This window comes from Echeneis naucrates, chromosome 9 (genome assembly GCF_900963305.1).
Source record: "Echeneis naucrates chromosome 9, fEcheNa1.1, whole genome shotgun sequence".
Taxonomy (NCBI): Eukaryota; Metazoa; Chordata; class Actinopteri; order Carangiformes; family Echeneidae; genus Echeneis; species Echeneis naucrates.
Genome location: NC_042519.1, coordinates 1,205,836 through 1,232,836, shown reverse-complemented (window position 1 = coordinate 1,232,836; position 27,001 = coordinate 1,205,836). Strand labels below are relative to the sequence as shown.

The window sequence follows — 27,001 nt, the reverse complement described above, 5'->3', positions numbered from 1 at the left end:
TCTGGTTTGAATTATTTTATTGATATTCATATAACAGACTAAACAAAGGAAGTTTCATCTGTAGATGTTGCTGTGGAAACTGTACTGTTTCATAGTAAAAGCTGTACATGTTTCAATAAAAAAAGAGGAGAGAAAGAGGTGGAGGACCACTGTGTTGTTCAGGTGTAGTTATGTTACGGGATTAGGTTGTTATCAGGTACAGAGTTGTTGTGCTATCAGGTAAGTGTCACTGAATTGTATCAAGGAGAAGTGACAATGTTGGTTTCCACGGAACCTGTGTAACACAGAGGAGTTTCCATGGAGACAGCAGCTGTCATTATGGCTGATCAGAAGGTCACACAGGAAATACTTCTGATGACTCAGGCACAGTTTACAGGGGGGAAAAGATGGGGTATTCAGGAGTAGGGCAGGTCAGACAGGTCCATACTCTTCCTGAAGATGATGGAAAACTCTGTGGAAAGGAGCTGGTGGAGGCTGACTCCATCATGACTGTACACCCACCGTTCACCTGTCCAATCATAGCGCTTTGGCCCACTGTGAAGGCAATTCAGATGTGACATCAGGCAGGTGTGCTTTTTTGAATTTTTATCTCCTGATTTTAATATTTTTATTGCACTGAACTCCAGGCGGTGGATGTGTAAAACACAATTTCGTTTTTATGTGATGCATAAGAATGATAAATCATTTACCTACCTCTGTCAGTCCATTAGGTGTGTTGTCAGTTGGTCAGGTGTCTTGTCAGTCTTTCAGGTGTGCTATCAGTCAGTCAGGTGTAATGTTGGTCAAGGGTGATGTCAGTTACCTGGTGGGAGAAGAGAGCCAGATCTGTTTGTTTGGCGTCTGTTTGTTGATGACATAGGTGCCGTGGTCTCCGCCTACTTTCACCGTCAACACCCCACTCTGTCCAGGAGACACAAAACACCTTTAATAACCCATTTCACACACTGCTCTGATTTAACACCTGTCCATGTTGCTTCCTGTTGGGTCATGGGTACAGGCCTTTGTCAGGTACTCTGACACGTTTGAGTTGCTAACAGGTTCAGGTTGCTGACAGGTTTCTATCCGGTCCAGTGTAGCTCTTGGTCTGACCACAATATCAGGGCCCATGTGTGTTATTCACTGCTAATCGGATGTCTGAAATGTGGTTTATGTGTAGAACTTATCTCCTGGACCCAGAGCCAGAGAATCTCTGGACTACAAACGAAAGACGGGTATTGTAACTCCTTCAGTGGAGGAGGAAGGGAATGATGATGATGATGAAATTTGTGCCTTCCTGTCAGGTGAGCAAACATCAGCCAGTCACAGGTAGGTATAAACACAAAGGCGGACTCACTGAGAAAACTACATCGTAGTCGGTTCCAGTGAAGTCTTTATCTGCCAGGTCCTCAAAGAACTCAGCCAGAGCGTCCAAAGTTTCATTGGCCAGTTTTTCATACACCACCTCAGACAACTCACTGCAACACACAATAGTGTGAGCACACTTCACAATGTCAGTAACACTTGGAGAAGCTGAGGGGTGGATACCTGATGTGCACTGGGGTGGGGTCCTCCAGACCTGGCGGGGTCAGGTGAATGTTTCTCCTCCATTTGTCTCCATCAGCTCCGCCCTCAAACAACCGACAAACACAGCATGATGTTGCACACTCAACAATATAATACGGACTCAAAGTTAGATTCCCTCATGCCAGTTGCAACACAGGCACCTACGTACGCGGACACGGGCAGGGACGGACACACATACGCGCGTGCGTGGGACAGTGTGATCCGAGTAACCGGTACTTTAAAGCAGAGAATCTTCTCGGTTACTGCCTAGAATGCGTAATTTTAGGTGGAGTCTGGACTCACCGTGTCGGGCCGGTGACTAGCGGGGTGGCGTGGCTGTAGGTGAGCGCTGAACGGCCGTCGAAGACACACAACCCTGAGCTGGAAGACCAATACAACCGGATCAATACCTGATCATCGTTCACCGATAGTGTCCACGGACAACAACCAGACAGCAGCCCGTTACCTGGTTACGGAGGATGCCGGGGCTCAATGACGTCGCCAAAAGACAGATGTGAGAGGAAGCACGAAGAGCTGTGGTGAACAAAGACATGACAACACAGCAGCTTTGACACTGCTGTCCTCAGTGTGACACTTTCGCTTCCGACTTTTCTTCTTCTGCTACTACTCTGAGCTCCCGTGTGCCACCTGGTGGGTGGAACGAACAGCTGCTTGGATACTGAAGAGGCCTCCGGGAGCCTAAAGAAAATGCCGGCTCCTTTTTTATTTGTTTTTTAATTTACTGACTCCATTCACGCATGGCTATATAGATATTTATATGAAGATGTTAATAACTTGTTTTTCCCCTTGTTTTACCATCAGTTTTCTATTGACTTTGTCCCCGGAAGGATAAGTATAAAATATATTCTGATGAATAAACATTTATGGTTGTTGTATGTCATGACATGTTGATACATACTCTGCTGCCAGTTTATAGCAGCCCCCTCTCTCTCTCCCAGCAGGGCTGGGAGTTTCTTTTACTCTGGTAGATGTGTTCATTCAAAGTGTAATCTGTGTGAAATATTGGTTTTTAACATTTTCATATAAGTCAAAGTGGATGAGGAAATGCAGCTCTGAATATTTTTTGGTCACAGTGAGGACACAACCTGTCCTTTCTGGACAGCCAGGTTTGTCTCTGTCATCCTTCCACTGCAGGTTGTATTGAGTCATTTGTGAATGTTTCTCCTCCATCTGTCTCCACCAGCTCTTTCTCTTCTTTTTCTTTCTTTCCCTCTCTTGTATCTGTAACCCCTCCCCTCCTCCTCCAACTGCCAACTAAAATTGAAAATTAAGACATAGACATACAGACAGACAAACAGAAGTCCATCACAACTCAGTGTGATATGAGGACAGTTGAGCCCCTCTGGACAATCCAGTCAACAGCACTCCCTGAACTTTGGACTGAGGACTTGAGGTTAAAGAGTCCTGTCTCTTTAATGCATAAACCGCCCACTACCTTATTATTTCTGAGTATGGAACGTCCCACCAGGGATGAGCCAATCACTGACTTCTGCTCTGGTGAGATGAGCTGAGCCCACGGCTGATTGGATGGCAACTTCTCTGGTGAGGTCATGGACAGAGAGCTGATTGGAGGGTTTCTGACTGAAATCCTGAAAAGCAGAAGGCGAACGAGCTTTCCTGAGTGTCTGAGTTGTGTTAGTGTGTATATTTATTTATGGATTATGTTTGCATAGCATGCAGACAATTATTTGTTCATTTTATTGTGTGTGTGGGTGTGTGTATTGATGAAGTATTATTGATCATAATTGATAACTAATAATAATCATTCTAAATTCCTTCATCTTATTTGTGAACTTGTACTTAGATCTGATACTGATGATCTATAGTCTCTGGACATCAAGCTATGGTCAATATTCAGTCAGGACAGTCTGTCACTCTTTGTCTGTCTGTGTTTATTGTAAAATACAGCCAATGTGTCTTTTTGTCATCATGCTACAACACACACACTCACTCACTCAATCTTTGGTTGCTCTGTCACTCTGTGGAACTGCCCCACAAATTCAGATTAATTTCAGTTTGTTGTTAATAATCCTAAATTTTAATTACATTTAAAATATTCCTGATTATATATTTACATTTAACAGTAAAATGAAAATGGCTTTTCTGATCAGTTCCTCTTAAATTTTGTCAGAAGGTGAAGAAATGGTCAAAATGGTGGAGTACAACCTCCTTTCTAAAACCACAGGTCTAACTGCGCTATGCTCATGACCAGGACTCAGGTACTGATGGCAAGCCGCCACCATCTGAACGAGGGATCGACCAATTATTAGCTGGGCCGCTTATTGTTGCCGATATTGGGTGTTTTGATGCATACCGGAATTGGCCTTTTGTTTTTAATTCGACAACCAATTAGAGATCAATTTAAAACTAGGTTAGGTTTTGGCTCTGATGCAGCCGCGCCTCTCTGTCTGCTGTCACTACTCTATCTCCAGCATTGTCCCACCCACAGCACCATCTGAATGGTTACACGCAGAGCCACGGCACAGGTAACAGCCAATCAGCTGTGAAAGCTGTGCATGCACAGTGCTCATACACACGGCGGAGAGGAGAAAAAGTTTTGCTACTTGGAGAGCAGATGTGTTTCAAACATGGATGGATCAAGAGACCTGGATACAGCATTGTAGGTGAGGGTCACTCATTCCTATGGATGTTGATCAGTGGATTGCATTATGCCAAAAAAAAAACAACTTTGTTTTCCGGGTGTCATAGCAGGCATAAAAATACCCAGATCTTCCGCATCAGTGACATTGAAATTTTGGAAAAGCTATTTATTTAAGTTTTCATTTAACTTTATAAGACATGCTGCTGAGCTTGGGAGCTCCCTGCTCCCAGCTCCCACCCTCCTTGACTACTAATAATCGGTATTGGTATCAGCCCTGAAAAAACCATATCGGTCGATCTCTAGTCTGAACCCTGGTGGTCACATGGCAAAGACGTGGTGATCAGCTCTTCTCACACTCAACATCACACTGTAACAAACAGACGTCACACACTGACTGGGTTAAAGATGGCTGTCATCACTGTCAAGTGACCTGAGGCTGAGACTTAATCTTCAGTATATTGATCCATGGTCAAGAGACTGTGCTGCGAACTGACAAATAGGTAACATTAAGTGACACATCTCCCTGATCCCTGACCTCCTGACTTCTGTCTAACCCTGAAAAGACAATAATTACATTTAATCAAATATGATCGTTGCCTGTCTGATGATGATTTATTCTTCTGTAGTGATGATTGATTGTGTTGTTGTCAGAAGCCTCTTTATTGACCCACACTACACAGTGTGACCTGACCTGAGTGTCTCAAGATTCCTTTAGGTTCTCTCAGGTTCCTTGAGGTCCCTTTAGGTCCCATAAGAGTCCCTTCAGTTTCCCTTAGGTTCCTTCAAGGTCCTCAAGTGCTCAGTGTCACAGTTTTACATTAGAGAAGCTGTTTCCAGCTCCATCAGACGCAACATGAATATTATCCCCCAGAGCAGATGATGAATCCTCTCCCATGTCTCCCATGCTGCTCTCAAGATGCCGTTCTGGTGCACACTCCTGAGGCATCCTGTAGATTCACCTTTGACCTGCAGACCAAGAAACCACCTCATTTAGAGACACCTAAGAATCAGAGAATCAGTGTCATTTGTAGGAGGACCAGTCTGTCTCCTTAGGTAACATGACTGAGGTTCTTTCTGCTGAAACACAGTGTTCAATTTAAAACTGGTTTGGATATGTTAATTCTGTTTCTAGCTATGCTAAAATAAAGAAATCTTCCTCCTCCATGTTGGTCTCTTAGACATCGTTGATGCTTTGGCTTCACAACGTACCTGTTGTGTGTCATGTGACTCTTGACCAGGTGACCAGCAGCCAGAGCAGCCATCAGTGAGAGCTCTCCAGCAAGAACAGTAGCACATACTACCCTGGCCAACTGCCGGGCATTCTCTCCAGGGCAGTCGTCACTTGCCCCCTGCACACCCAACATCTGCATGTACACACACACACACACACACACACACACACACACACACACACACAGAAGTAATTTCATTTCTCTTTAAGCTCTGTGTTTGGTTTTCAACAGCTGCTCCCTGACTCAACAAGCAGAGGACAGTGAGTGTGATTTAATGTGTATGGGACTGTGTACCCTCAGACAGGCCTGCTGGGGTGGCAGGTTGGTGCCCCCTCCCACGGTGCCAAGCTCTATAGAGGGCATGGTGCAGCTGATGTACAGGTCCCCTGCTGGTCCAGATGCCTCTATCAGGGTGATACAGTTACTGCTGCCCACTGTCTGGGCTGGGTCCTGTAGGACACATACACCAAAATACATCAACTAACACCCACCACCCACCAACACAGGACATGTGAACAGACTGATGTGGTGCAGAGTCTGCTCCACCTGTCCACAGGCGATGTAGATGGCAGCCACCAGGTTGGCTGCATGAGCATTGAACCCTCCAAGACTTCCTGCCATGGCTGAACCCACCAGGTTCTTACTGATGTTCACCTCCACCAGGGCCTCAGTGGTGGTCTTCAAGACCTGCATCACAGGACATGAAGGGACAGGTGAAGGCAAATGGATGTTGGAGGGCTGTGGGGGGGGCTGTGGGGGGGGCTGTGACAGCTCTCAGTCCTGACTGTTCCTACCTCCTGGACCACTTTGGCAGGGATGGTGGCTTCACAAACAACAGACTTTCCGCGGCCTTCAATCCAGTTGATGGCAGCGGGTTTCTTGTCGGTGCAGTAGTTTCCGCTGACAGCTATCACCTGCAGCTCTGGGAAGTACTGCTGCAGTCGGCCCAGAGCCTGCTCTGTGCCCTGCAGGTTGGACAGGTGATCAGACAAGGGTCACTTGACTCACAGCAAGATGCACTGACAGCACACACACACACTTACCTTTGAGATCATATTCATCCCCATGGCATCTCCAGTCTCGGAATGGAAACGGATGTAGAGATTTCTTCCAGCAAGACCAACCAGCAGCTTCTGGAGCCGAGCAAACCTGTCAGCAATGACATACAGACAACATGAACACTCAAAATCACACAACATGAACATTCACACATTTTGTCCATGTGATGTGGTTTACCTGCTAGTGCTGTCAAAGGCATCTTTGATAGTCTGAAATCCATCCGAGCTCTCCAGCCAGGCCTTGACTTCTGCAGCCTGGCTGGCAGACAGCAGCCTGACTACAGGTCCTCGAGTCATACTGTCTGCTAGGACTCGACTGGTGGCTCCGCCCCCCAGCTGCAGATCCAACATCAGTATGTTAAAACAGGCCTCAGATCATGACATTCAGAAACAGAGAAAAGCTGAAGAGATAAAGACACAGAAAACAGTTGACAGGAACCAGACAACAGCAAACAGAAGACAGGAAAAAGATGACAGGACACACAAAACTGGAAAAGTATGACAGAAAACAGACAACAGGAAACAGAATATTGGAAACTGACAACTTGAAATAGGTGACAGAAAACAGTCAACAGAACACCAACAACAGGAAACAGAATATTGGAAACTGACAACTTGAAATAGGTGACAGAAAACAGTCAACAGAACACCAACAACAGGAAACATGACAGGAAACCAACAATAGCAAATATACAACAGGACGTAGATGGCAGGAAACTGACGAGACCAAAAGGAAACAGAACGAAAAGCCAACAACAGGAAACACTTACAGCTATTGCTCGACAACCACGGTTAGTGCTGGCAACCAGACAGCCCTCTGTTGTTGCCATGGGAACCTGGAACTGCTTCCCATCCAGATGAAGTGGCCCAGCCACACCCACTGGGATAGGCATGTAGCCAATCACATTCTCACAGCAGGTGCCTATCACCTTGAAACAGGAAGTATGTTTAAAAAAATAAAAACTGCAGTGTGTGTGAGTGTGTGTGTTTTTGTGTGTGTGTGTTCACCTTGGAGTAGTCATAGTGTGTGTAGGGCAGGGAGGACAATGCTGATGGAGATGGCAGCTTTGAGGAAATCATCTGCCTGCGAATGGCCACTCCCCTCACTGGTCTCTCCATGGCAACCTCCAGTTTGTAGGCTGGGATGCGTTTGGAGTTGACCAGTAGCATCACCTCGGCATCGCTCAGGTAACGAGGCCCCATCTGAAACAGACACCATCATTCACACTAGTAGTGTAGCTAGACCTCTATGTCCAGGTGGTCCTGGACTGTTCGTCCTGTATACCCACACATCAACTCTTAACTACAGGCTCAGGTAGGCTGAGTGCTGAGCCTCAGCTGAGCCAGTATATTTCCTGTTGGCATCACGCCACAAACTGGCCCACAAAATGATTGGTCTGGTGCTGCCATGACCCAAAGTGATGGGAGGGGGCAGGGGTCCAGGTGATATAAACTGTGTGTGTGTGTGTGTGCATGCACCTCACCTCAGCGTTCTTGAAAATGGACACACATTGATCCAGGTCTCTGGGCTCTGGGGGGAAACTCGGCTGAGTGGTGTTGGTGTTTGGCTCTTTCACCCCACCCAGGGCAAAGGCATTCTCTGTGGGGCAGTCAGCAACAACGCTGGCCAGCGGTCTGATGACCTCATCTATGGAGAGAGTTGGGGGTTGAAACCACAGGTATAAACCAATTTGCTTCATTATCCCTTAGTCCAGACTAACCTCTGTCTGCCTTGGTGGAGAGATCTGGAGAGGTGGAGGCACAGGGGGAGGCAGGCTCCTTCCTGCAGCAGGACTCGATGGGCCGTCGCACAGGGGCAGCAGAGACAGAAATGGGGTTCTTCAGGGACAGTGTGGACTCCGTCTCTACTTGTTCAAAGAAGATGTACTTGATGGCCAGCAGCAGGGCCAGGGCCAGACAGATGACCTGCTCCACGTCCATGGTGACCATCCTTTGTTTGTGTGTGTGTGTGTGTGTGTGTGTGTGTGTGTGTGTGTGTGTGTGTGTGTGTGTGTGTGTGTGTGCGTGTGTGTGTGTGTTTTGGGGGGGGGGGAGAATCAGAGATCAGACTTTGATCCCAAAATAATGACATAAAAAGGGCTGGACCTGCCAGTATGACCACAGTCACCAGTGATCAAGTTGCTGAAGTTCTGATCTAAAATTGAAGGGCTCATCTGTGCTACTTTATTGTGTCATTATTTTCTATACCTCATCTTCATATCAAGTTTCAGTGGTAATGATGTCCACTGCTGGGGACCTTTACCCACCAATGAATATCTAGGTTTTCTGTTACTCAGATTTAGTCCCTGTCCACAGCCCACTGACCATGACACCATCATCTGCTCTTTATCCCTCTCTTCGTCACTCCGCAATGTGCAGTCAAATGACAGCCTCACCTGGTCAGGTAGAAGTGCCAGAGCGGCATCGCTGGCTCGATCCTCCTGGGTGATAGGTGGTCCAGCGCCATGCGAAGCTGCGGGACGCCCGCTGTGGTATTGATGTATGAGGGCTCTGTGATCCAGCGACTGTGGGCATGAACCATCACCAGGCCCAGAGACTACAAGCCAAACAGAGGGAGTTAAACAAGTTCAGAGGTCAGACAAGGTTGGAGCTCAGATGGACACAGACACTGTAGGGCTGAGGGTTTACCATGATCATTTTGACTCTCTGGGTCACAGGGTTGGGCTTGTTATCCTCCTCCTCCATCACCCTGGAAAAGTGACTCAGCTGCCAGATTGGGTGCCCCTCCTGACTGTCCCGGGACAACTGTAGGCACCACAACACAACCTCAAGGTGGCATCTCATACACACACACACACACACACACACACACACACAGATTGCAGCCTTACCTCCAACACCAGGGACACACACGCAGGGAAGAAGGTCATGAACACAAAGTAGTTGGCCAACACCGACATGCAGCCAAAGCAGCACATGATCTCCAGCTGCCGCACACCTGTAACACATACAGGTAGAGGACCAATCAGAGAGCTGGAGCACAGATACCCGCTGCCATGTCCTTCTCAGGAAATGTCACCTCATCTTTCATGAGTGACTGGGACAACCAGGAAGTTGACTGACTGGTTCAGAGTCAGGCCTCAGTGAATCGGGTTTTAATGATATGATAATAAGCTCCTGATGAAGCCTCAGTGACCATTAACCTGACTCAGAAGAGCAGCTTTACATCAGCCTGTACCTGACATGGTTCCCACTCCAATCACCAAACACTCCACCAAAGCATCCAGTGTGAAGGTGGGCCCCAGCACCGCCATGCCTTGAGCAATGTTGACCCTTACTTCATCCTGAAAAGAGAGTGCAAGGGTCAGTGAGGGTGTGGGGGCGGAGTCAGGCTTTGAAATGTTGAGTCAGCATTTTTACTGACCTGAGAGCTGGAGCTCAGAGCAAACTTAGTGAGGGCGCAAGCCTTGGAGAGGTCGATGAGGAGCAGGAAGAAAGGTAGGGCCTCGCTGATGACAGAAAGAGCAGTGAGAGGACAGTATTAACATCAGGTCTGAGACACTGAGAGGACAGCACCAATTTCAGTTCTGAGAGGGCATGAGGACAGGGTAAAGACACGGGGACAGGATAAGGACAGAATGAGAACATGAAGAGAGGTGTGGACATGTAGAAAGGATGAGGACATGAGGAAAGAGAGATGACAGGACTTACTTGAGTCCTGTGAGCTCTTTGTCCAAGAAGTGAATGACCACGGTGCTGAACACAAAGCTGGAGAAAATGGTGAAAAGGCCGGCGATGCCTGGAAGAAAGAACTGGTGAATTACCTGAGATCAGGGGTCACAGGTCAGAGCTGTGGAGGTCAGAGGGTCAACACCCACTGGCAGCAACTTACCAAGGATGTACTTGGAGCCAAGCTGCCTCAGGTTCTGGAACTGGAAGTAAATGTAGACGATTGCAATGCAGCGAGTGATGGTGAGGATGATGATGTCACTGCTCAGGATTTGCTATTGGAGGAGAAGGCAGTCAGTTACTGTGTTTACATAGTCTTTAGTATCCCGGTTTTGAGCATAACCGGGATATGATGTTTACATGGAACACAGAAAAACCAAGTTATTCATATCCCTGTATACATGATGAATACCAGTAACCCTTTTCTGATCACTGCATTCTATCTGCGTATTATGTCTTATATGTCTTTTGTTGACAGTTGCCGCGCAATGGATTGAGCGGGAACTGTAAAATAGAATAAAAATTAGACCTTTGTGGTGGGTTTAGCCTTGTTAAATAGATAGATAGATAGATAGATAGATAGATAGATAGATAGATAGATAGATAGATAGATACTTTATTTATCCCAGACTGGGAAATTGCAATGTAACAGCAGCATTACACATAGGCAATAAAATATATAAAAAATATATGCAATAGGAATAAAAAAAATATATACAGTAAAGTAAAGTGCACATTGACTGTGAGTAATGACCAGAGTTATTTAGCTGTTATTATACAGTGTGATGGCATGTGGCAGGAAAGATTTCCTGTATCTGTTTCTTCGACAACGGAGCTGTACATGAACCAGCAAAGAAGATGGTGCTGGCAACAACAGACTGGTAAAAGATCTCCAACATCTTGCTGCAAACGTTGAAGGATCTCAGCTTCCTCAGGAAGTAGAGTCTGCTCATCCCCTTCTTGTACACAGTTTCGGTGTTAGATTTCCAGTCCAGTCTGTTGTCAATCATCACTCCCAGGTATCTGTAGTCCTCTACCTCCTCCACCACCTCCTCCCTGATCCGTAGTGGCTGTGAAAGTGTCTTCTTCCTCCTGAAGTCGATCACCATCTCTCTGGTCTTGTTGATGTTCAGCCTCAAGTGATTCAGTTCAGACCACTCAACAAAGTTGTCTATCAGTGTCCTGTACTCCCCCTCCTCTCCCTCTCTTATACACCCGACAACAGCTGAGTCATCTAATTAATATTAATTAATAATATAATTAAACTAAATTAAACTAAACTAAATTAAATTAAATTAAATTAAATGTATAATTATTAAATATATATTAAATAATATAATTAAAATGTCGTTGCTGCCATTTTGCTTGTTTATCTGGCGTTTATGTGGAACTCTGGCGCCTGCGCAGATGTTGCACAGCCGACAGAAATCGGGATACGACATATACAAACTCCAGTATCCCGGCTTCTATCGAATTACTCCAGGCGACCAAGCCGGGTTTCTCGAAGCCGGGAAGAGAGAATAACCCGGTTTCTGAATTCGGGATACGGTGTTTACATGCACAAACACAAAAACGGGATACATCAAAAACCCAATAAAAACCGGAATACGAAAGATCATGTAAATACAGTAATTGATGAAGTCAGAGACACAGTTAACCAATTAACTGGTACCATCTCGTATCTGTAGGTGATTACCTTAGTTTTTTTTTTTTCCTAATAATATAATGTAAAACTCAAACACCGTGCGAAATGCTTCACGACGTTATAATTCATTTTAAAACAAAAGTTAATTAGATTTTTATCCCTCAACAAGTAATGAAATCATGGGATCTGCTCCAAACTGAGCACATTGCTACATGAAATTTATATTTATATTTATTTATATAAAATGTATGTTTATTTTTATAGTCCTTTATAATGACAATTTATTAATCATATTATATGTCCTGAGATTACTTCATGTTACGCTCTTGGCATTAATTTTGAATTATTTTTTACGCTTCACTTCACAATTCTTCTTATCTGGCCACTGTTCATTTTTAAACTAGCAATGAAACGAATAAGTTTTAGAAAACAAGTTTGGGTCAATTTATTTATTTATTTATTATTTTTTTTGTTTGCATTCGTTTTATTTGGAAAGCAACCGTTATACAGTTAGACATACCAAACCTTTCCAGTATTTCTTCAATGTATGTCTTCCGATTCATCTTAATCTTTGCGTAAAATCAGTAATCAGGAAATGTTTGAGTCTACCAGGATCTTTCATCTTAAACTTACTCCCCAAAATTTCTTCTACACACCTGAGTGAATTCCTACTGCTCACCGCAATAATCAGATTGTCAACCCCAATTCTGATTATCCTCCTCTCCTTATAAGTCTGTTTTGCAGTAGACCCACTGGTCAACTAGGTTTTGCGTAAAACCATTTTCAGTGAGAAAATCCTGTAACATTCTGTTTCCATTCCATCCTGATCGTTTCAGGCTACACAGTGTCTTGGTAAGCTTGTAAACTTATTTTTTTTTCACTTGTTTCTGAATTGACTTCAAATCCTTCAAAAGGTATAATTGTAGTCCATTCCTGCCCTCTGGCTTTAACTTTTTGCAACATATCTGGTCTTGAATGCTTTTTTCTTTTTTTTTTTAATCCCATCTGGATTTTCTTTTATTGTATACCCATCTGCCCCTCACTGCACAAAAATTTATAACAGAGCGTAACAGCTGGCCTGGACTCACTGATTCCGTGACTAAGATCAAGACCAGAACCAGAACTAGGACCAGGACCAAGAGCAGACTCACCTCCTCTGTTTTGGGACAGTCGAAGTTCCAGCCACAGATCTGGTTGTTGCCGGTGAACATGTTCATAGACATCATGCAGATAGTGAGCGTCACTGTACCCACAATGACCTCCCATGGATGAGATGCCACCATGAGGCCGTGCAAGCGGAACAGATGGGTGATCATGTTGCAGCAGCGACCACAGAAGAAGAAGACGTCAAGACACACAGAACCCACTGATCTGATCCACAACGCTGAGACAGGTTGTCAACTTGTCCCTGACCTCAACTGGTGTCCGTACAAGAGTGGACCAGAACTGAGGACTCTGAGTCTGAAGCCTGAAAATACTCATCAACAACCTCTTAAAATGTCCTAACACTTGGTCCTTTCTGAAGCCTCCTTAAAACTGGTCCTTGTGGACCTCTGTGTGATCCAACTAGTTATAATCTGGACCACACTGATTACCGACCCCAGAGTCCCTCTCTAACAGTTCTAGTCTATAACCTATAATCCAAGATCGACTTCTTAGCTTCTTAAAGCCTCGTCAGACTGATCCGGATCAGATCAGCTGTCGAGTAGGTCCAGATCAGGAATTTACAGTGGGCAGGTGAAGCGCTTGAGTCTAAATGGCCTCTCTCCGGAGAGCGGTGGCACGACTACATCACCCGACTGCTCAGCCAATCACAGCCGCCACTTGCTGCACCAGCGCTTTGTCCACGCCCCGCTTCCAAGGCGACGATTTAAATTAGGTGGGGCTAGAGGGAGGGCACTTAATCTTACCACTATGGACAGGAACCGCGTGAGTCCTGCTGCTGGTTCTATTGCGGGAAAGCACGCTGTGAAAATGGAAGAGAAGTGAGACAGTTTTCTTCATCAGTTAGGTCAGCCCTGAAGACCAAATCAAATAAATTTATTGAGAGACACGACAAATCGCTTATGATGAAGATGAAGTCCGTCTCTCATCCAATTTCTAATAATATAATGTCAAAATCAAACCCCATGCGAAATGTTTAATGACATTGTCATTAATTTAAAAACAAAGATTCATTAGATTTTTTATCCCTCAACAAACAACGAAATCGTGCGATCTCCTCAATTTTTTCACATTTCCATACATATAATACCAATCTGTTTTTAAGAACCTTTCCTCTTTCTGGGTAGTAAAACTATAAATGTTGGTTGTTATCATAACCCAGACGGTTCTCTTTGTCGTCTTTTCAGCCTAGATTTTTCTTGTCATGTTTGCATGCCGAGCATGCTGAACACCTGAATGTTGTAATTCTTGAAAGATTAGGTTTTCTTCCTGACCACATGAATCATGGATATTACCCTGCACGTCATTTATAGCACCTGTTGTGAATTACTGTAGCAGTCATTAAAGTGCATGTCCACAACCATATGGGTAGGTTACTCTCAATCAATATGTATCTTTCCATCTCAAATAGGTTTCTCCAGTCTCTCCAGAATATGGAAGTCTTGTGTGTTATGGTATTCTTAAAAACTCTAGATGTAAATTCCTGATGCACTTTATCTTTCCATAAGGTGCCATATCAGCAATTAACTTTTCTGTACCCTTAACTTTTCCTTTAAAAAGTATCTTATATCTTATATATCTTATATACAGGGGCGTTGCACACACACACACACACACAGCCTCACTATTTTAATGCCAATCACACTTACAAATGCAACTGGTACATTTGATAAGGGAGTTTTCCTATTTCATTGTGTGTTCACTCATGGCAATACCACCACGGATGCACATTATTCCTATTTTCACAATTTCACTATTTTCTATAATCTGGTATAGGTCGTTTTGTTCATTGTTCCAGTTTGATATTAAAAGACAGGAGGACGTATGCCTGTTTGTAGGCCTGCTTTATTATCAAATGTATGTTGTTGTTACCGCAATCTAAAAATAAAAACAGCCGGATAAATTTCCTAGCTGACGGAGTGACGTATGTCAGTGTGGTAAAGTCCTGTGGATAAGCTAGCTACTTTAGCTGGAACCCTCTCCCAATATATAATTATTAATATAATAATTTCCATTAACATCTGGCACAGTGCATGAGAAAAAACAACTTAATCTACCTCATTTCATCTTATTTACATTTTTCCTCCGCCCTGCTGCTTCTCTGTCCTGGTCACCTCTGTTTTTGAAGAACTTTCTTATGTCCATGCCTGTAGGATAGCTGTCCGCTGACAAGTGTATGTCCAGTCCACACACAGTGACAGCATAGCAATAGCAGTGTTTGTATTTAAATTTTGCGTGCTAGGTGTCGTCCGTTCCATTCAGTGATTATGGAGCATAGACTCACCCAGCGCCTTCACGTGCAACACAACGTCTCTACTCTTTTAAGTGATTTTGCTGCATCCCAGCTTGAAGGTTTCATCAAAACACTTGAACTTGGCAATATCTGTTACTATATCGATGTGCCCCCCTTGTAGACCATAATTCATTCACTTGTCTGACTTTGAATGTGAATGTGTGGTCTTTGTCATCTGCCACTCTCATGTTCGTAAATCCGCCATGGCAGATAAGTGGATATGGCCAATAAACAAGTTCGATGAATCTAGAGCTCAGAGTAGCAGAGAACTGGACGTCGAGCCGGCACGGTGAGTTTGAGACTGAAGAGAGACGGACCACACACACACAAACACACACAGTGGACGACGTGCGCAATTACAAAAATGAGTGACGGTGCGAAAAGAAGAAAAGGAAAGAAAAGTAGAGTGCTTTGGGACAGGGGTGGGGGAATGATGGCTGCAGGCTCTGCTTGTGGCCAGGTGGGACATTTTGACTGGCCAGGCGTGTTGTCAGGACATAATTACCTGCGACATTGGGCGGAAGAAAAACGCTTTCTCCTCGCTACACTAACACCTCGTAGGCGTTAGTGTAGCGTCTCTTTGTATGACTGTGTGAGTACTTTTTACCAGGGCCAGACCCTGGTCCTGTGCTGCCTTTTAATATGCTTTTAATCAGTGCACCGTAGTGAGGTGAGTGTGCACATTTATTGTATTTTGTATTTAATTCATTATAATAATTAACTGCATGAATTACTGTATAATCATGTCTGGTACAAAACGCAAAATGTGGGATTAAAATGGAATTCTTTGTGCGTTTGTGTTGACAGTGATCAGCGAGCAAGTAATCTGCTCCAGTCCACTGTAGTTGATTCATTCTGAATTTAGTTGCCCTGTGAACCTTAAAGCACTATTGTACTGATCTTGTACAATAGTATTTCCCATTTGTTGATGGTTCATGTAGCGCCAGTTGAAATTAATAAAGCTTTATTGGTGATGGTTTGAAATATTTTATTCCTTTATGTCTATAATTCGACCAACAACAACAACGTAAGAACTAAAACAAAAACAAACTGAAAACATTTGTCCATACATCTCTAATTAGCCCTAATTTACATCAAACTAAATCAAACCTCAACAGAAATGTAAATGCACAATTATTTACCTTGTTGCCACTTTCAACTGGGCTATCCATCATTTTGTAGCTGTCAAACACTGCTAACATTTTCCTCGAGCCTTAAAAAATGTGCATACCTTGCTTTTCCTTAAATCATCAAAAACCGCAAATTACCTTTTTGTTGTTTGTCAGCACCCCCTTCAAAATAAAACATCCGCTCAAAATAAAATACACAGTAAAATAAAAACCATATTTCAATACATTGATGTCCTTTACACTCCCACCAAATTCTGAGTGTTTTACATAAACATAACTTGAAAGCACGATTAATTTTTTTCACATGGACTCACTCTGCATAGAACACAATAAACACAGTCACATATTTGTGTATTTCTCTCTAAGCTCACTTAAGAAGCCTCTACAAGCAGAACTAACTTATGAACTGGCCGTTCTACCACCAATACTTTGCTAATGTGTTCACCTCTTTTGTTCAGATTTTTGTCTCCTAGAAATATCTTGACTTTCCTTACAAGTCCATCATTATCTGTCACAGTCTCTAATACTTGACCAAGTCTCCATGCAGATCTTGGTTGCTGTTCCTCTGCATCCATCACAACATCACCAACTTGAATGTTTCTCTTAGGCGTATGCCATCTTTGTCTGAGCATGATGTTATGGAGATACTCCTTTCTCCAACGGCTCCAAAATTGTTCTGCCAAATACTGCAATTGTCGCCATTTTTTTTTTTTTTTTTTTTTTTTGTCCATACAAGTTCTCTCTGACAAACTTCCCTGGGGGAGGAAGTGCAGTGGCAGCCTTCATGGTAATAAGATAATTAGGAGTGAGTGGTTCCAAACTGTTTGGGTCGTTTAGGTTATCTGTTGTAAGAGGACAGCTGTTTAGATTGCCAAAGCCTCATACAATAAGGTCCTTAAGGAGGCATCATTGAGTCTTCCAGGGGAGAGTGAGAGTGTGGCATTGAGCACATTTTTTACAGTTCTGATCTGCCGTTCCCACACTCCACCTGAGTGACTTGCATGAGATGTGTTGAACACAAAATCACATTGTTTTTCTACGAGGATGGTTGCCAGTTTCTCAGCATCAACTTCCTGTAAAGCTGCACTCAGCTCATTTTTTGGCTCCTACAAAATTGGTACCTTGATCACATTTTATTTGTCTCACAGAGCCTCCCAGTGCCACAAAGCAATGCAGACCATTGATGAAAGCATCAGTTGACAAATCATCTATCATTTCAACATGGATAGGATGAGAGCTAAAGCATCTAAAGAGCAGACCATATCTTTTTTGCTCTTTTCATCCTTGTTTAGTCATGAGAGGCCCAAAACAATCCATTCCGCAGTGTGTGAATGGGGGAGAGGATTCCATCCGTTCTGTGGGTAGATCACTCATTTTCTGTCCTACAACATTGTCCTCTTAGCCTCAGACATACCACACAGTGGCAAATGTAGGATGTGACTGCCTGAGTTAAACCAGGGATACAATAGCCACTGGCCCGTATTTCATTGACAGTAAAGCCTTTGCCCTGATGTCTAACCCTTTCACGATAGTGTGCAATTATCAGTTTTGTGACATGATGCTGTCTGGGGATGACTGTCGGGTGCTTGACGGAGCTAGGAAGAGCTGAACGATGCAATCGTCCTCCCACCTTGAGCACCGCATCTCTGTCCAGAAACACATCCAGATGATAAAGCTTGCTATTACTTGCTAATAGATTTCCCTTGACTAATGTCTTTATTTCGTTTGAATATGCTTGTCTTTGCAAGTCTTTGATAATCACAAATTCTGCATTTTGCCGCTCACTGACTTGCTCACGTCTTACTTCATTATGTAGAGTGTGTGCTGGATTTGTCATTTTGGAGTCTGCCTTTAAAGCATGCCACAGCACTGAGAGCCTTAGACCAGGATGAAAATTTCACCAAGCAGTCAGTTCGACTCACTTCTCCAGTTGTCTTTGTTAGCAGTGTCCTATTGGAAGATCCACATTCTCCTTTGCTGGGAGATGTATTTCCCTTTCCCGCAGGAACTTGGGACCTATGAGCCAGTCAGACGACACTGTTGTTCTCCTGGATGCTTGGTCTGCAGGGTTTTTATTAGTGGAAACGTACTGCCACTGCTGAGGTATTGTGCTGTTGCATATTTTTTGCACTCTGTTCGTGATGAAGGTGTGGAAGTGTATTGCTTCATTATGTATGTAACCAAGGGTCACCTTTGAGTCTATCCAAAAGAACTCTTCCACAATGCTATGAGGTAGCTCTTCTTTAAGTAAATTGCTCACTGTGACTGAGACCATTGCAGCTGTGAGTTCTAGCCTAGGAATAGTGGATAACTTTGTAAGGGACACACAAGCCTTTCCCATGATGAAAGTACAGTGAGCATCTCCTTTGTCATTAATACGTGTCAAATAAGAACACTGTCCATACCCTGTGGTGCTTGCATCTGAGAAATGAAGCAGTTCCTTTTCCCTCACCCTTCCAAAGTTATCAGGTACATAACATCTGGCTATCTGTACTTTCTGCAGGTTGATGAGATCCTTTCTCCAGCACTCCCACCATGGTTTCAGATCTTCAGGATCGTCTGACAGCACATTTCTTGCAGGATTGTTTTGGCACTGAGAAGATAGGGGGCGACAAATCCCAAAGGATCATATCCAGATGCAATGGTGGATAATATTCCACACCTTGTAGGAGGTTGGTCTTTCAGTGCGATGCTGAATGTGAGGCAGTCTCGTTCTATATTCCAGTGAATACCTAGCGCTCTCTCGACTTGTGTCTCACTGAAAGCTAGGTGTCTTGTTTTGATGTCAGTTGCATGCTCTGATGTCGGTATACTGTTAAGAACAGTGCCATTATTTGACAAAAACTTGTGCAGCCGGAGGCCACCATTTGCACATATGTCACGTGCCTCTTGTGCCAGCTGTATGCCTCCTTTCACTCTCTCCAAACTTGCGAATGCATCATCCACATAAAAGTCTCTGGCAATGAACGGGGCACCTAGAGGGAATGCAATGTTGTGCTCTTTGGCCAGATGTTTTAATCCATAGTTTGCACACTCTGGGGAAGACACTGTACCAAAGAGATGTACAGTCATCCTGTACTCTTGTGGTTGTGTGCACAGGTCTCCATTTTTCCACCATAAGAAGCGGAGGAAGTCACAATCAGTCTCTTGAACTTTGAACTGGTGGAACATTTTTTTCAATGTCACACATTACAGCTATCTGATGTTGCTGAAAGCGTATGAGGATTTCTGTTAGATTGTTTATCATGTCTTGTCCAGATAGCAGCTGCTCATTGAGACTGGTTCCCTTGTGTTTGGCTGAGCAGTCAAATACAATGCGCAGCTTGTCTGGTTTCTTTGGGTGATGAATACCATGGTGTGGTATATACCATTTCTCACCAGGAAGTCCATCATCCTTAGCTTCTTCAGCATCACCTCTTTTGATTATGTCACTCATGTACTTGACATAATCATGTCTGTTTCATGGTGAAGTGCTTCGCTGCCAACTATACTCCACCCTAAATATGTTCGCGCTACATAAGGCTCATCATCACTGCCTAATATCACTTGCCTGGGTGCTAATGCTTTTGGGCAGTTATAACCTATCAGGAGCCCAATTTCACAACTGGGGAGCGGTGGGACTTCCTCTATGATTGGTGATAGGCGACTCCAGCATTTGGCAGTTTCACAGGTTGGTATATGTTTGCGGTTCAAAGGAATATGGTCCTTTGTGTATGCAGCAGGGAGGAGGATGTGTGTTGCAGAACTGTAGCCCCTAACACGGAGACCAGGTACTCTCTCACTGTCTAAAACTGCAGTTTCTCCTATCGTGGTGGTGAGTTTTAGTTTCACTGGACAACCATTCACTTGCAGTTCATGGCTTACCTCCTGATCAATAAAGGCAGTGTGGCTTTTAGTGTCTAGCAAGGCATAGACAAGTTTTTCTCAATATAGGTTAGCAGCGAATGACACCCACACTGGAACGATCATTGAGGTACTAGCTGGCTGCCCTTCCCTGGTGACATTGAGAGACACAGCACTTGTTGTCTCTGACATGTTATTTTGTGATGCATATACTGCATTCACTTTCCTTTCTCTTTTCATATTTTTTATGAAGTCTTCATCATGAAGGCAGGTTGGGTGTTTTTTCATGCATGTGTCACACTTAAGGCGGAGGCAACAGTTTGCAACAGTTTGCACTGTGCCCTTGTTTCAGACAGCCATAGCATAGTCTATTGTCCTGACCATATGCCCTTCTTTCTCCCAGTGACCTTTTCACGAAGATTGGGCATTTATAGAGCTGATGTGTGTTTTTACAAAGCATGCATTGAGGCCTGATATCTGCTCTAGATGATTTTTTTGTCACTCCCTGACCAGCATACAACTCCAGCGTAAGTTCGCAAAGTCTGATGCTCTATCTTTCCTTGGCCCGGCTTATGTTATGGTTACACAAAGAAACTGATGTATGTGGGTGTAGTCCTCTTCAGAGTAAACACTTCCTCCTCATGATATCTGGCTCCACTCTTGTGATCAGTCCCTGGCGGCCGTTGATAGTCCCTGTTCAAATCAAATCAAATCAGATCAGATTTATCTGTATAGCGCCAAATCATAACAAAGTTACATCAAGGCACTTTACATATAGAGCAGATCTAGACCAAACTCTTCATAAAATTATTTAAAGAGACCCAACAGATCCCCCCAATGAGCAAGGACTTGGCAAAAGTGGCAAGGAAAAACTTCATTTAAGAGGCAGAAACCTCGGGCAGAACCAGCTGCTCTACTGACTTGTTTTATGTGAGGAACAAATGACATGTCTTGGTCAAACGTTACTCCAAGGTTTCTTACTGTGGAACTGAAAAATAACTTCAGTTTTGTCAGGGTTGAGAAGTAAAAAATTTTGGGTCATCCACACATTTATGTCCTCAAGACATGTCTGCAGTTTGGCTATCTGGCTGACTTCATTTGGCTTCATTGATAAGTACAGCTGAGTGTCGTCTGCCCAGCAGTGAAAGTTGATGCTGTGTTTCCTGAAAATGTTGCCTAGAGGAAGCAGATAAAGCATAAAGAGGATTGGTCCAAGTAACGAACCCTGACTGACTAAAGTGCTTGAGGAGGAGCTGTTGTTAGCATGAACAAACTGATGTATATCTGATAAATAGGATTTGAACCACCTTAGTGCAGTTCCTTTCATCCCAATTTCATGTTCCAGTCTCTGTACTAAAATATTATGATCTATGGTGTCGAATGCAGCACTGAAATCTAGAAGGAGAAGTATGGAGGCTGATCCATTGTCTGAAGCCATTAGAATATCATTGGAGACTTTAACCAGCGCTGTTTCTGTGTTATGATGGGCTCTAAATCCTGACTGAAACTCTTCAAGCAAACCATTTCCATCCAGGTGGTCGTGTAATTGGTTTGCTACTGCTTTCTCAATGATTTTAGAAATGAATAGAAGGTTCGATATGGGTCTATACTTGCCCAAAACATCTGTATCAAGATTTGGCTTTTTAAGCCTGGGTTTGATGACTGCGGTCTGAAGAGCCTGAGGTACATAACCCAAAGATAAGGTCGAATTAATCAGCTCTAGAATGAACAGCTCAATTAAGTAAAAAATCTCTTTAAAGAGGCTTGTTGGTTCTGGGTCTAATAGACAGGTTGACGGTCTGGATGATGAAACTATAGAAGCTAGCTCTGAGAGATTCAAGGTGAGAATGATTCCAGATGTAAAATAGGCATTGCAGTTGATTTGGAAGTTGCTGTATTCAGTAAGAGATTATTGTCTAATGTAGGCAAGAGCTGATGAATTCTTTCTCTGATTGTGAGAATTTTATCTTTCAAAAAGTCCATAAAATCATCACTGCTGGGAGCTAAGGGGATCACTGTTTCAACTGAGTTATGGCTCTCAATCAGCCTGGCTACAGTGCTGAAGAGGAACCTGGGGTTGTTCTTGTTTTCTTCTATTAGTGCTGAGTAATATGATCTTCGAGCACTGCTGAGAGCTTTTTTATATGTTCTTAAGCTATCTTTCCAGGCTCGGTGAGACTCCTGTGACATACTGGAACGCCAATTTCTTTCAAATTTCCTTGATATCTGCTTTAAGGCACAGATTTGGGAAGTATACCAGGGAGCCAGCCTTCTCTGTTTGATTACTTTATTTTTGAGAGGGGTGGCATTGTCAAGATTTGAACACAGTGTGGCCATAGTGCTAATCACAAGGTCATCAACCTGTGCGTGGGAGAAATCCTCATTTGAATTTAGCTATAGCATTGTTGAGAATGATGACCGAATGTTCTCTTCAGATAAACATCTTCTATAGCTGAATTTATTTTTCGATGCTGTGCAGCCAATTAAAGTAAATAAGGTAATGGTCAGTCAGGAGAGAGTTTTGAGGAAAAATTGTTAGCTTGTCAATTTCAATGCCGTATGATAGAACAAGATCAAGGATATGATTGTAGCAGTGAGTGGGTTCATTTACAAAGTTGGGAAAAGCCAATAGAGTCTAGCAGGGAAAGAAACCCAGAACTAAAGCTGTCGCTTTCTACATCAACATGTACATTGAAATCTTCCAGTAAATTGATTTTAATCTGTGTTCAGTACTAACTCTGATAGGAATTCTGAGTACGGACCAGGTGGACGGTATACTGTAACTAACAGAACTGGTTTTTCACCTTTCAAGTTTGAGTGGGAAAGACTAAGAGTGAGGCTTTTAAAAGACCTGAAGCCAGATTCTGGTCTAGAGTTGATTAACTGGCTTGATTGAAATATCGCAGCTACCACCCTCCTCGACCTGTGGTACGAGGGATATGAAAATTAGCCACGTCATCACTGGTCCAATTGGGGAGGGGGCCAAAGAGAACTACAGTGTCCAACATCGTTTTAGCAAAAGTACACACCGATTCCACACTTTTTGTGACTTCCGACTGGCGAAGTCGGGTGTCGTTACTGCTGACTTGAATAACAATATTACCATATTTACGTTTACCCTTAGCCAGCAGTTTCAGGTAGGACTGGATGTCGCCTGCACTGGCCCCCGGGATAAACTTACTATGGCCGCCGGTGTCGCTAACTTCACCTTTCTCAGAATAGAATCGCCAATCACAAGAGTCGGCTTTTCAGCGTATGTGTCGCTGAGTGGGGAGAACCAGGGGCTGCTGCCTACCACTATGCCTCTTGTCACACAGTCACCCAGCCACACTGACTAGATCCCAGCAGAGCAGTCACTGGGGGGGGACCTCTCTGCTGCCGTAGGCGCTCGTCTAGGTCAGGCCGCACCGGCTAGCTACACTAGCATTCTACCTTTATTCTACCTTCTACCATCATCCTGCATCTAATGACAAGAGGTGCTATCATAAAACGAGGCAGAAGAATAGCTAGACATGAGACACACAGAACAGGAGAGGAGAGGAGGGGGAGATGGAGGAAGAGAGTGGAAAGAGAGCTGGAGGACATTGCTAAGCGTGTGGTTTGATTAGCGGAGCAACAGAATCGGCTATAAGCTTAGGAAATGGCAGAGATATTGAGTTCTATACCAGTGTTAGTGTGACAACAACTTGCTATCGGATTAATCGAGTGAATAGGAAAAAATAGCAGAAGAATGCTAGAGACAAAACGCGAAGTGCCACAGAGCACAACCACCAGTGACCAGAAATGACATAGCACGCTTACTACAACCAGCAACCAATCAGGTCAGGCAAAAAGAAGAACAGCCATAAACCAGAAAATGGCACCCTTACTCAGCTATTCTTCAAACTGCATGTTCTAACACAAATCTGTCCTGTCATCTTAATTTCTTTAACATGGCTGCAACTACGGTACCTATTTGAACAGATTTACCTTAAGACACTCTTCAAGAAGCAGTAGAGGCAAAATCTTCATTGCTCTGTCGTTGGTGGAACGAGTCTTTTATGTCTCACCACCCACCTATTGTCCTCCAGCACTATCCATGTTTATTCCCCACCTCAGCTACACTAGGAGGACAAGAGCTAGTTAAAAATTAAGGTGGTACAGGTTGTAGTGTTATATTTGTGGGCCTGTTTCATTCAAAACATAGATGTTCATTTCATAGACCACAGAAATGTGAGCTTGTTAATTAACATTGTATTATTTACCAGTTCTACAAGACATATGGAGGGAGATGCAGAACAGCAGTAATTTTACACTAGACAGGATAGAAGTGGCTTACACCACCAACAACCTGACAAAAGAGGTTTTGCTCCTATTGCCATTAATGCAGACTATTTATTTTTCAAAAGCTATTTAATTTTGTCTCTCCTTCTGTGCATTTGAGATAACATTACGTGATTCACAGCCAGTTGTGCTGATTAAAAGCTGCTGCTCTTGTGTGGCGGGATGTGGAATCTGCAACCACATGGTTGCGTTGCTTTTCCAGACTGCTCTTCATTCTGAATGTGGCATGTCTGTGGTCGCTCCTGTCCTTTCATGTACACAGATGGAACAGAAGTAGCATAACAATGGTCTGTATCATTTCAGTGTCTCAACACTTGTATATGAAATGTTATTGACTGGCTTATGTTATTTCAGATCTGCACTTTACAAGGCCTACAGAGGTGAGCTCCCACACCCCTCCACCTTCAACCCTGGACCTGCCTATGCTGGAATGAAGGCAGAAAATCTTCCACTCATCTGTAAAATGAACATTTCAGCTGACAAGCCACTGGAGGACTCCATCTTGGGAATGTACAAGCAGGCAGTCTACTATCCTATCAACACCCACCACCTTCATGTGATAGTGTGACCATTTATGAAGATGCACCCCCATTCCCAAGGGTTACCATCTAAACCCAACTGAATGTTCATTTGTGCCAACACACCAAGAACAATTGTCTGTGACCTTATCACAATCACACCTCACTGAGGAGGCAACAAGATGCCAAAGCACTACACCTGAGTGGCATTCTCTTAGGAGAGAGTGACTGCCTCACATTTCAAAGAGGTGAGCCACGTTAGAGGTCCAAGCACTGCAGACAGCATGGCAGAAAGGATCATTCAAGAGACACAACAAACGTCACACATGAAGAGGGGCCTGAAAATGGAAACGGTGGCCTTAAAGGACTGAAAAAGTCCTGAAGTTCTGAAAAAGGTCAACTTGACCAAGTGTGGGTTAGTGATTCATCCAGATGCACCTTAGCTGGGTGCATCGACCTGATGGACTTGTGTTTGACCCAGTTGAGCGTACATCATTTGGAATTGTTGAAATTAAATGCCCAAATGCAAAAAGCTACATAGACTGCAATATCCTCAAATTTGACCAAGGAATACACAAATTCAAGGCGAGCCACAGCTATTATTGGCAGGTCCTAGGGCTCTGATTATGTGTTTGTGGTGTTGTTCAATGACTTTTGTAAAATATGTATCCTGATATACGTTGCCAGATTAGGGGTAGAAAATTGGTCTATGTGAAGGATATAAAATTTTGTCTAAAATGGGAAAACATTTTACATTCTTTTTGAGATAGCGCTGAGTGAATTTAATATTTCTATTTCCTGTAAGAAATGATGTCTCTCAGTGCATCCTGTCTAATTTTTTTTGGCCAGGCTTTCACCAAGGGGCCATTTTGATAATTAACCAAAAGAGCAGCAGCAACAGCAAAAAGTTGGTTAATGCTGCCTGTGAGTGAAAGGGGTATCACTGTACTGAATATTTTGTGTTCTTTGACCCTACGAATCGCACGCTCAACATGGACTCTCAGTCTTGCAATAGACTGTCTCTTTCTGATCTCTGGCCCAGACAGTTGAGCTCTCCTGGACAGAAACGTGGGTATGTGGATTTTGCATGAAACTCAGTCTTCCACAAGTAAACCCTTGTCCACCATTATGGCCATAGTTGGGTTAAGTAGGGCCACAATGCCAGACTACTTTAAGAGCTCTTTATCACAAATTTAACCTTCATAAAGAGATAAATGAAGATACAAGCGTCACTGCACCATAAGGGATAATCCCAATCAGTCCTTTGAATGTACAGAGTGACTTATAGTCAGAAAATACCTCACTCTGGAGTAGAAGGGAAGTAGAGTAGTAGGGAATATGGAGTTTGGCATTGCAATTCAGTGCAATCTAAAATTATTGAGTGTCAGCGTCTTGAAACACATCTGGCAGGTACGTTTTCACAGTGTCTTCATCAAGCCAAATACCTACAGCCCCCAGCACCGTTTATAAGAAGTTAGCCCAGGTGTTAATAATGCGGCTTAGTGTCGACTGATGTATTCTGAATCTGTGGGCCAAATCCTTTTGCATCAGTCCCAGTGACAGGAAGAATAGGAGGAACTCATCAATTGGTTGAAGAAACTGAAAAAGGTTATTTTATTACTACCCAAATGAAAGAAATGTAAGTGACTGGGATACATTTGTAAGGACAACAGCAAAAATATTACCTTTGCACTGGCAGTGTGAGAGACCTGATCAGTCTTCCCTACACCCCGTAGTCTTGTAACCCGTACAATTTTGCGGGTGGCAGGCTCTATCTGCTTCCAAAAGGCCATCAGGTGGGCGTGGCTTGCAAATCTGTGGTATGAGTTAGATTTATTTCAAGTTTATTGATCAATCACAATGCATAATAAGATATTTAAAAATGTAAACATGCCAGAATTAGTCAGACAATAGAATAGATGGCATTAAAAAGGACAGAC

General features: G+C 43.6%; 2 protein-coding genes across 3 annotated transcripts; both read right to left on the bottom strand.

Moving 5' to 3' along the window:
• On the bottom strand, window positions 1-2,148 carry fxn (frataxin). 2 transcript variants are annotated; one of them, XM_029510640.1, is made up of 6 exons: window positions 2,009-2,148; window positions 1,846-1,923; window positions 1,525-1,607; window positions 1,334-1,454; window positions 803-900; window positions 1-534 (listed from the first exon to the last, which is right to left on the bottom strand). In XM_029510640.1, the coding sequence occupies exons 1-6, from the start codon at window positions 2,093-2,095 to the stop codon at window positions 396-398; spliced, it is 606 nt and encodes a 201-aa protein (XP_029366500.1). In that variant the 5' UTR covers window positions 2,096-2,148; the 3' UTR covers window positions 1-395. The 2 variants fall into 2 exon arrangements, 1 of the variants encoding a protein (XP_029366500.1); XR_003841094.1 differs by having other exon boundaries at window positions 396-534; window positions 694-900.
• Window positions 2,149-3,491: 1,343 nt separating this feature from the next.
• Window positions 3,492-13,435, bottom strand: LOC115048721 (3-hydroxy-3-methylglutaryl-coenzyme A reductase-like). The gene is made up of 19 exons (XM_029510430.1): window positions 12,942-13,435; window positions 10,309-10,420; window positions 10,128-10,215; window positions 9,841-9,925; window positions 9,655-9,760; window positions 9,308-9,414; window positions 9,105-9,221; window positions 8,852-9,012; window positions 8,177-8,406; window positions 7,940-8,103; window positions 7,464-7,658; window positions 7,226-7,384; window positions 6,634-6,791; window positions 6,441-6,546; window positions 6,192-6,362; window positions 5,944-6,084; window positions 5,692-5,847; window positions 5,375-5,529; window positions 3,492-5,131 (listed from the first exon to the last, which is right to left on the bottom strand). Exons 1-19 carry the CDS (start codon window positions 13,104-13,106, stop codon window positions 5,077-5,079), a joined length of 2,631 nt encoding a protein of 876 aa, XP_029366290.1. The 5' UTR covers window positions 13,107-13,435; the 3' UTR covers window positions 3,492-5,076.
• Between the last annotated feature and the right edge of the window lie 13,566 nt (window positions 13,436-27,001).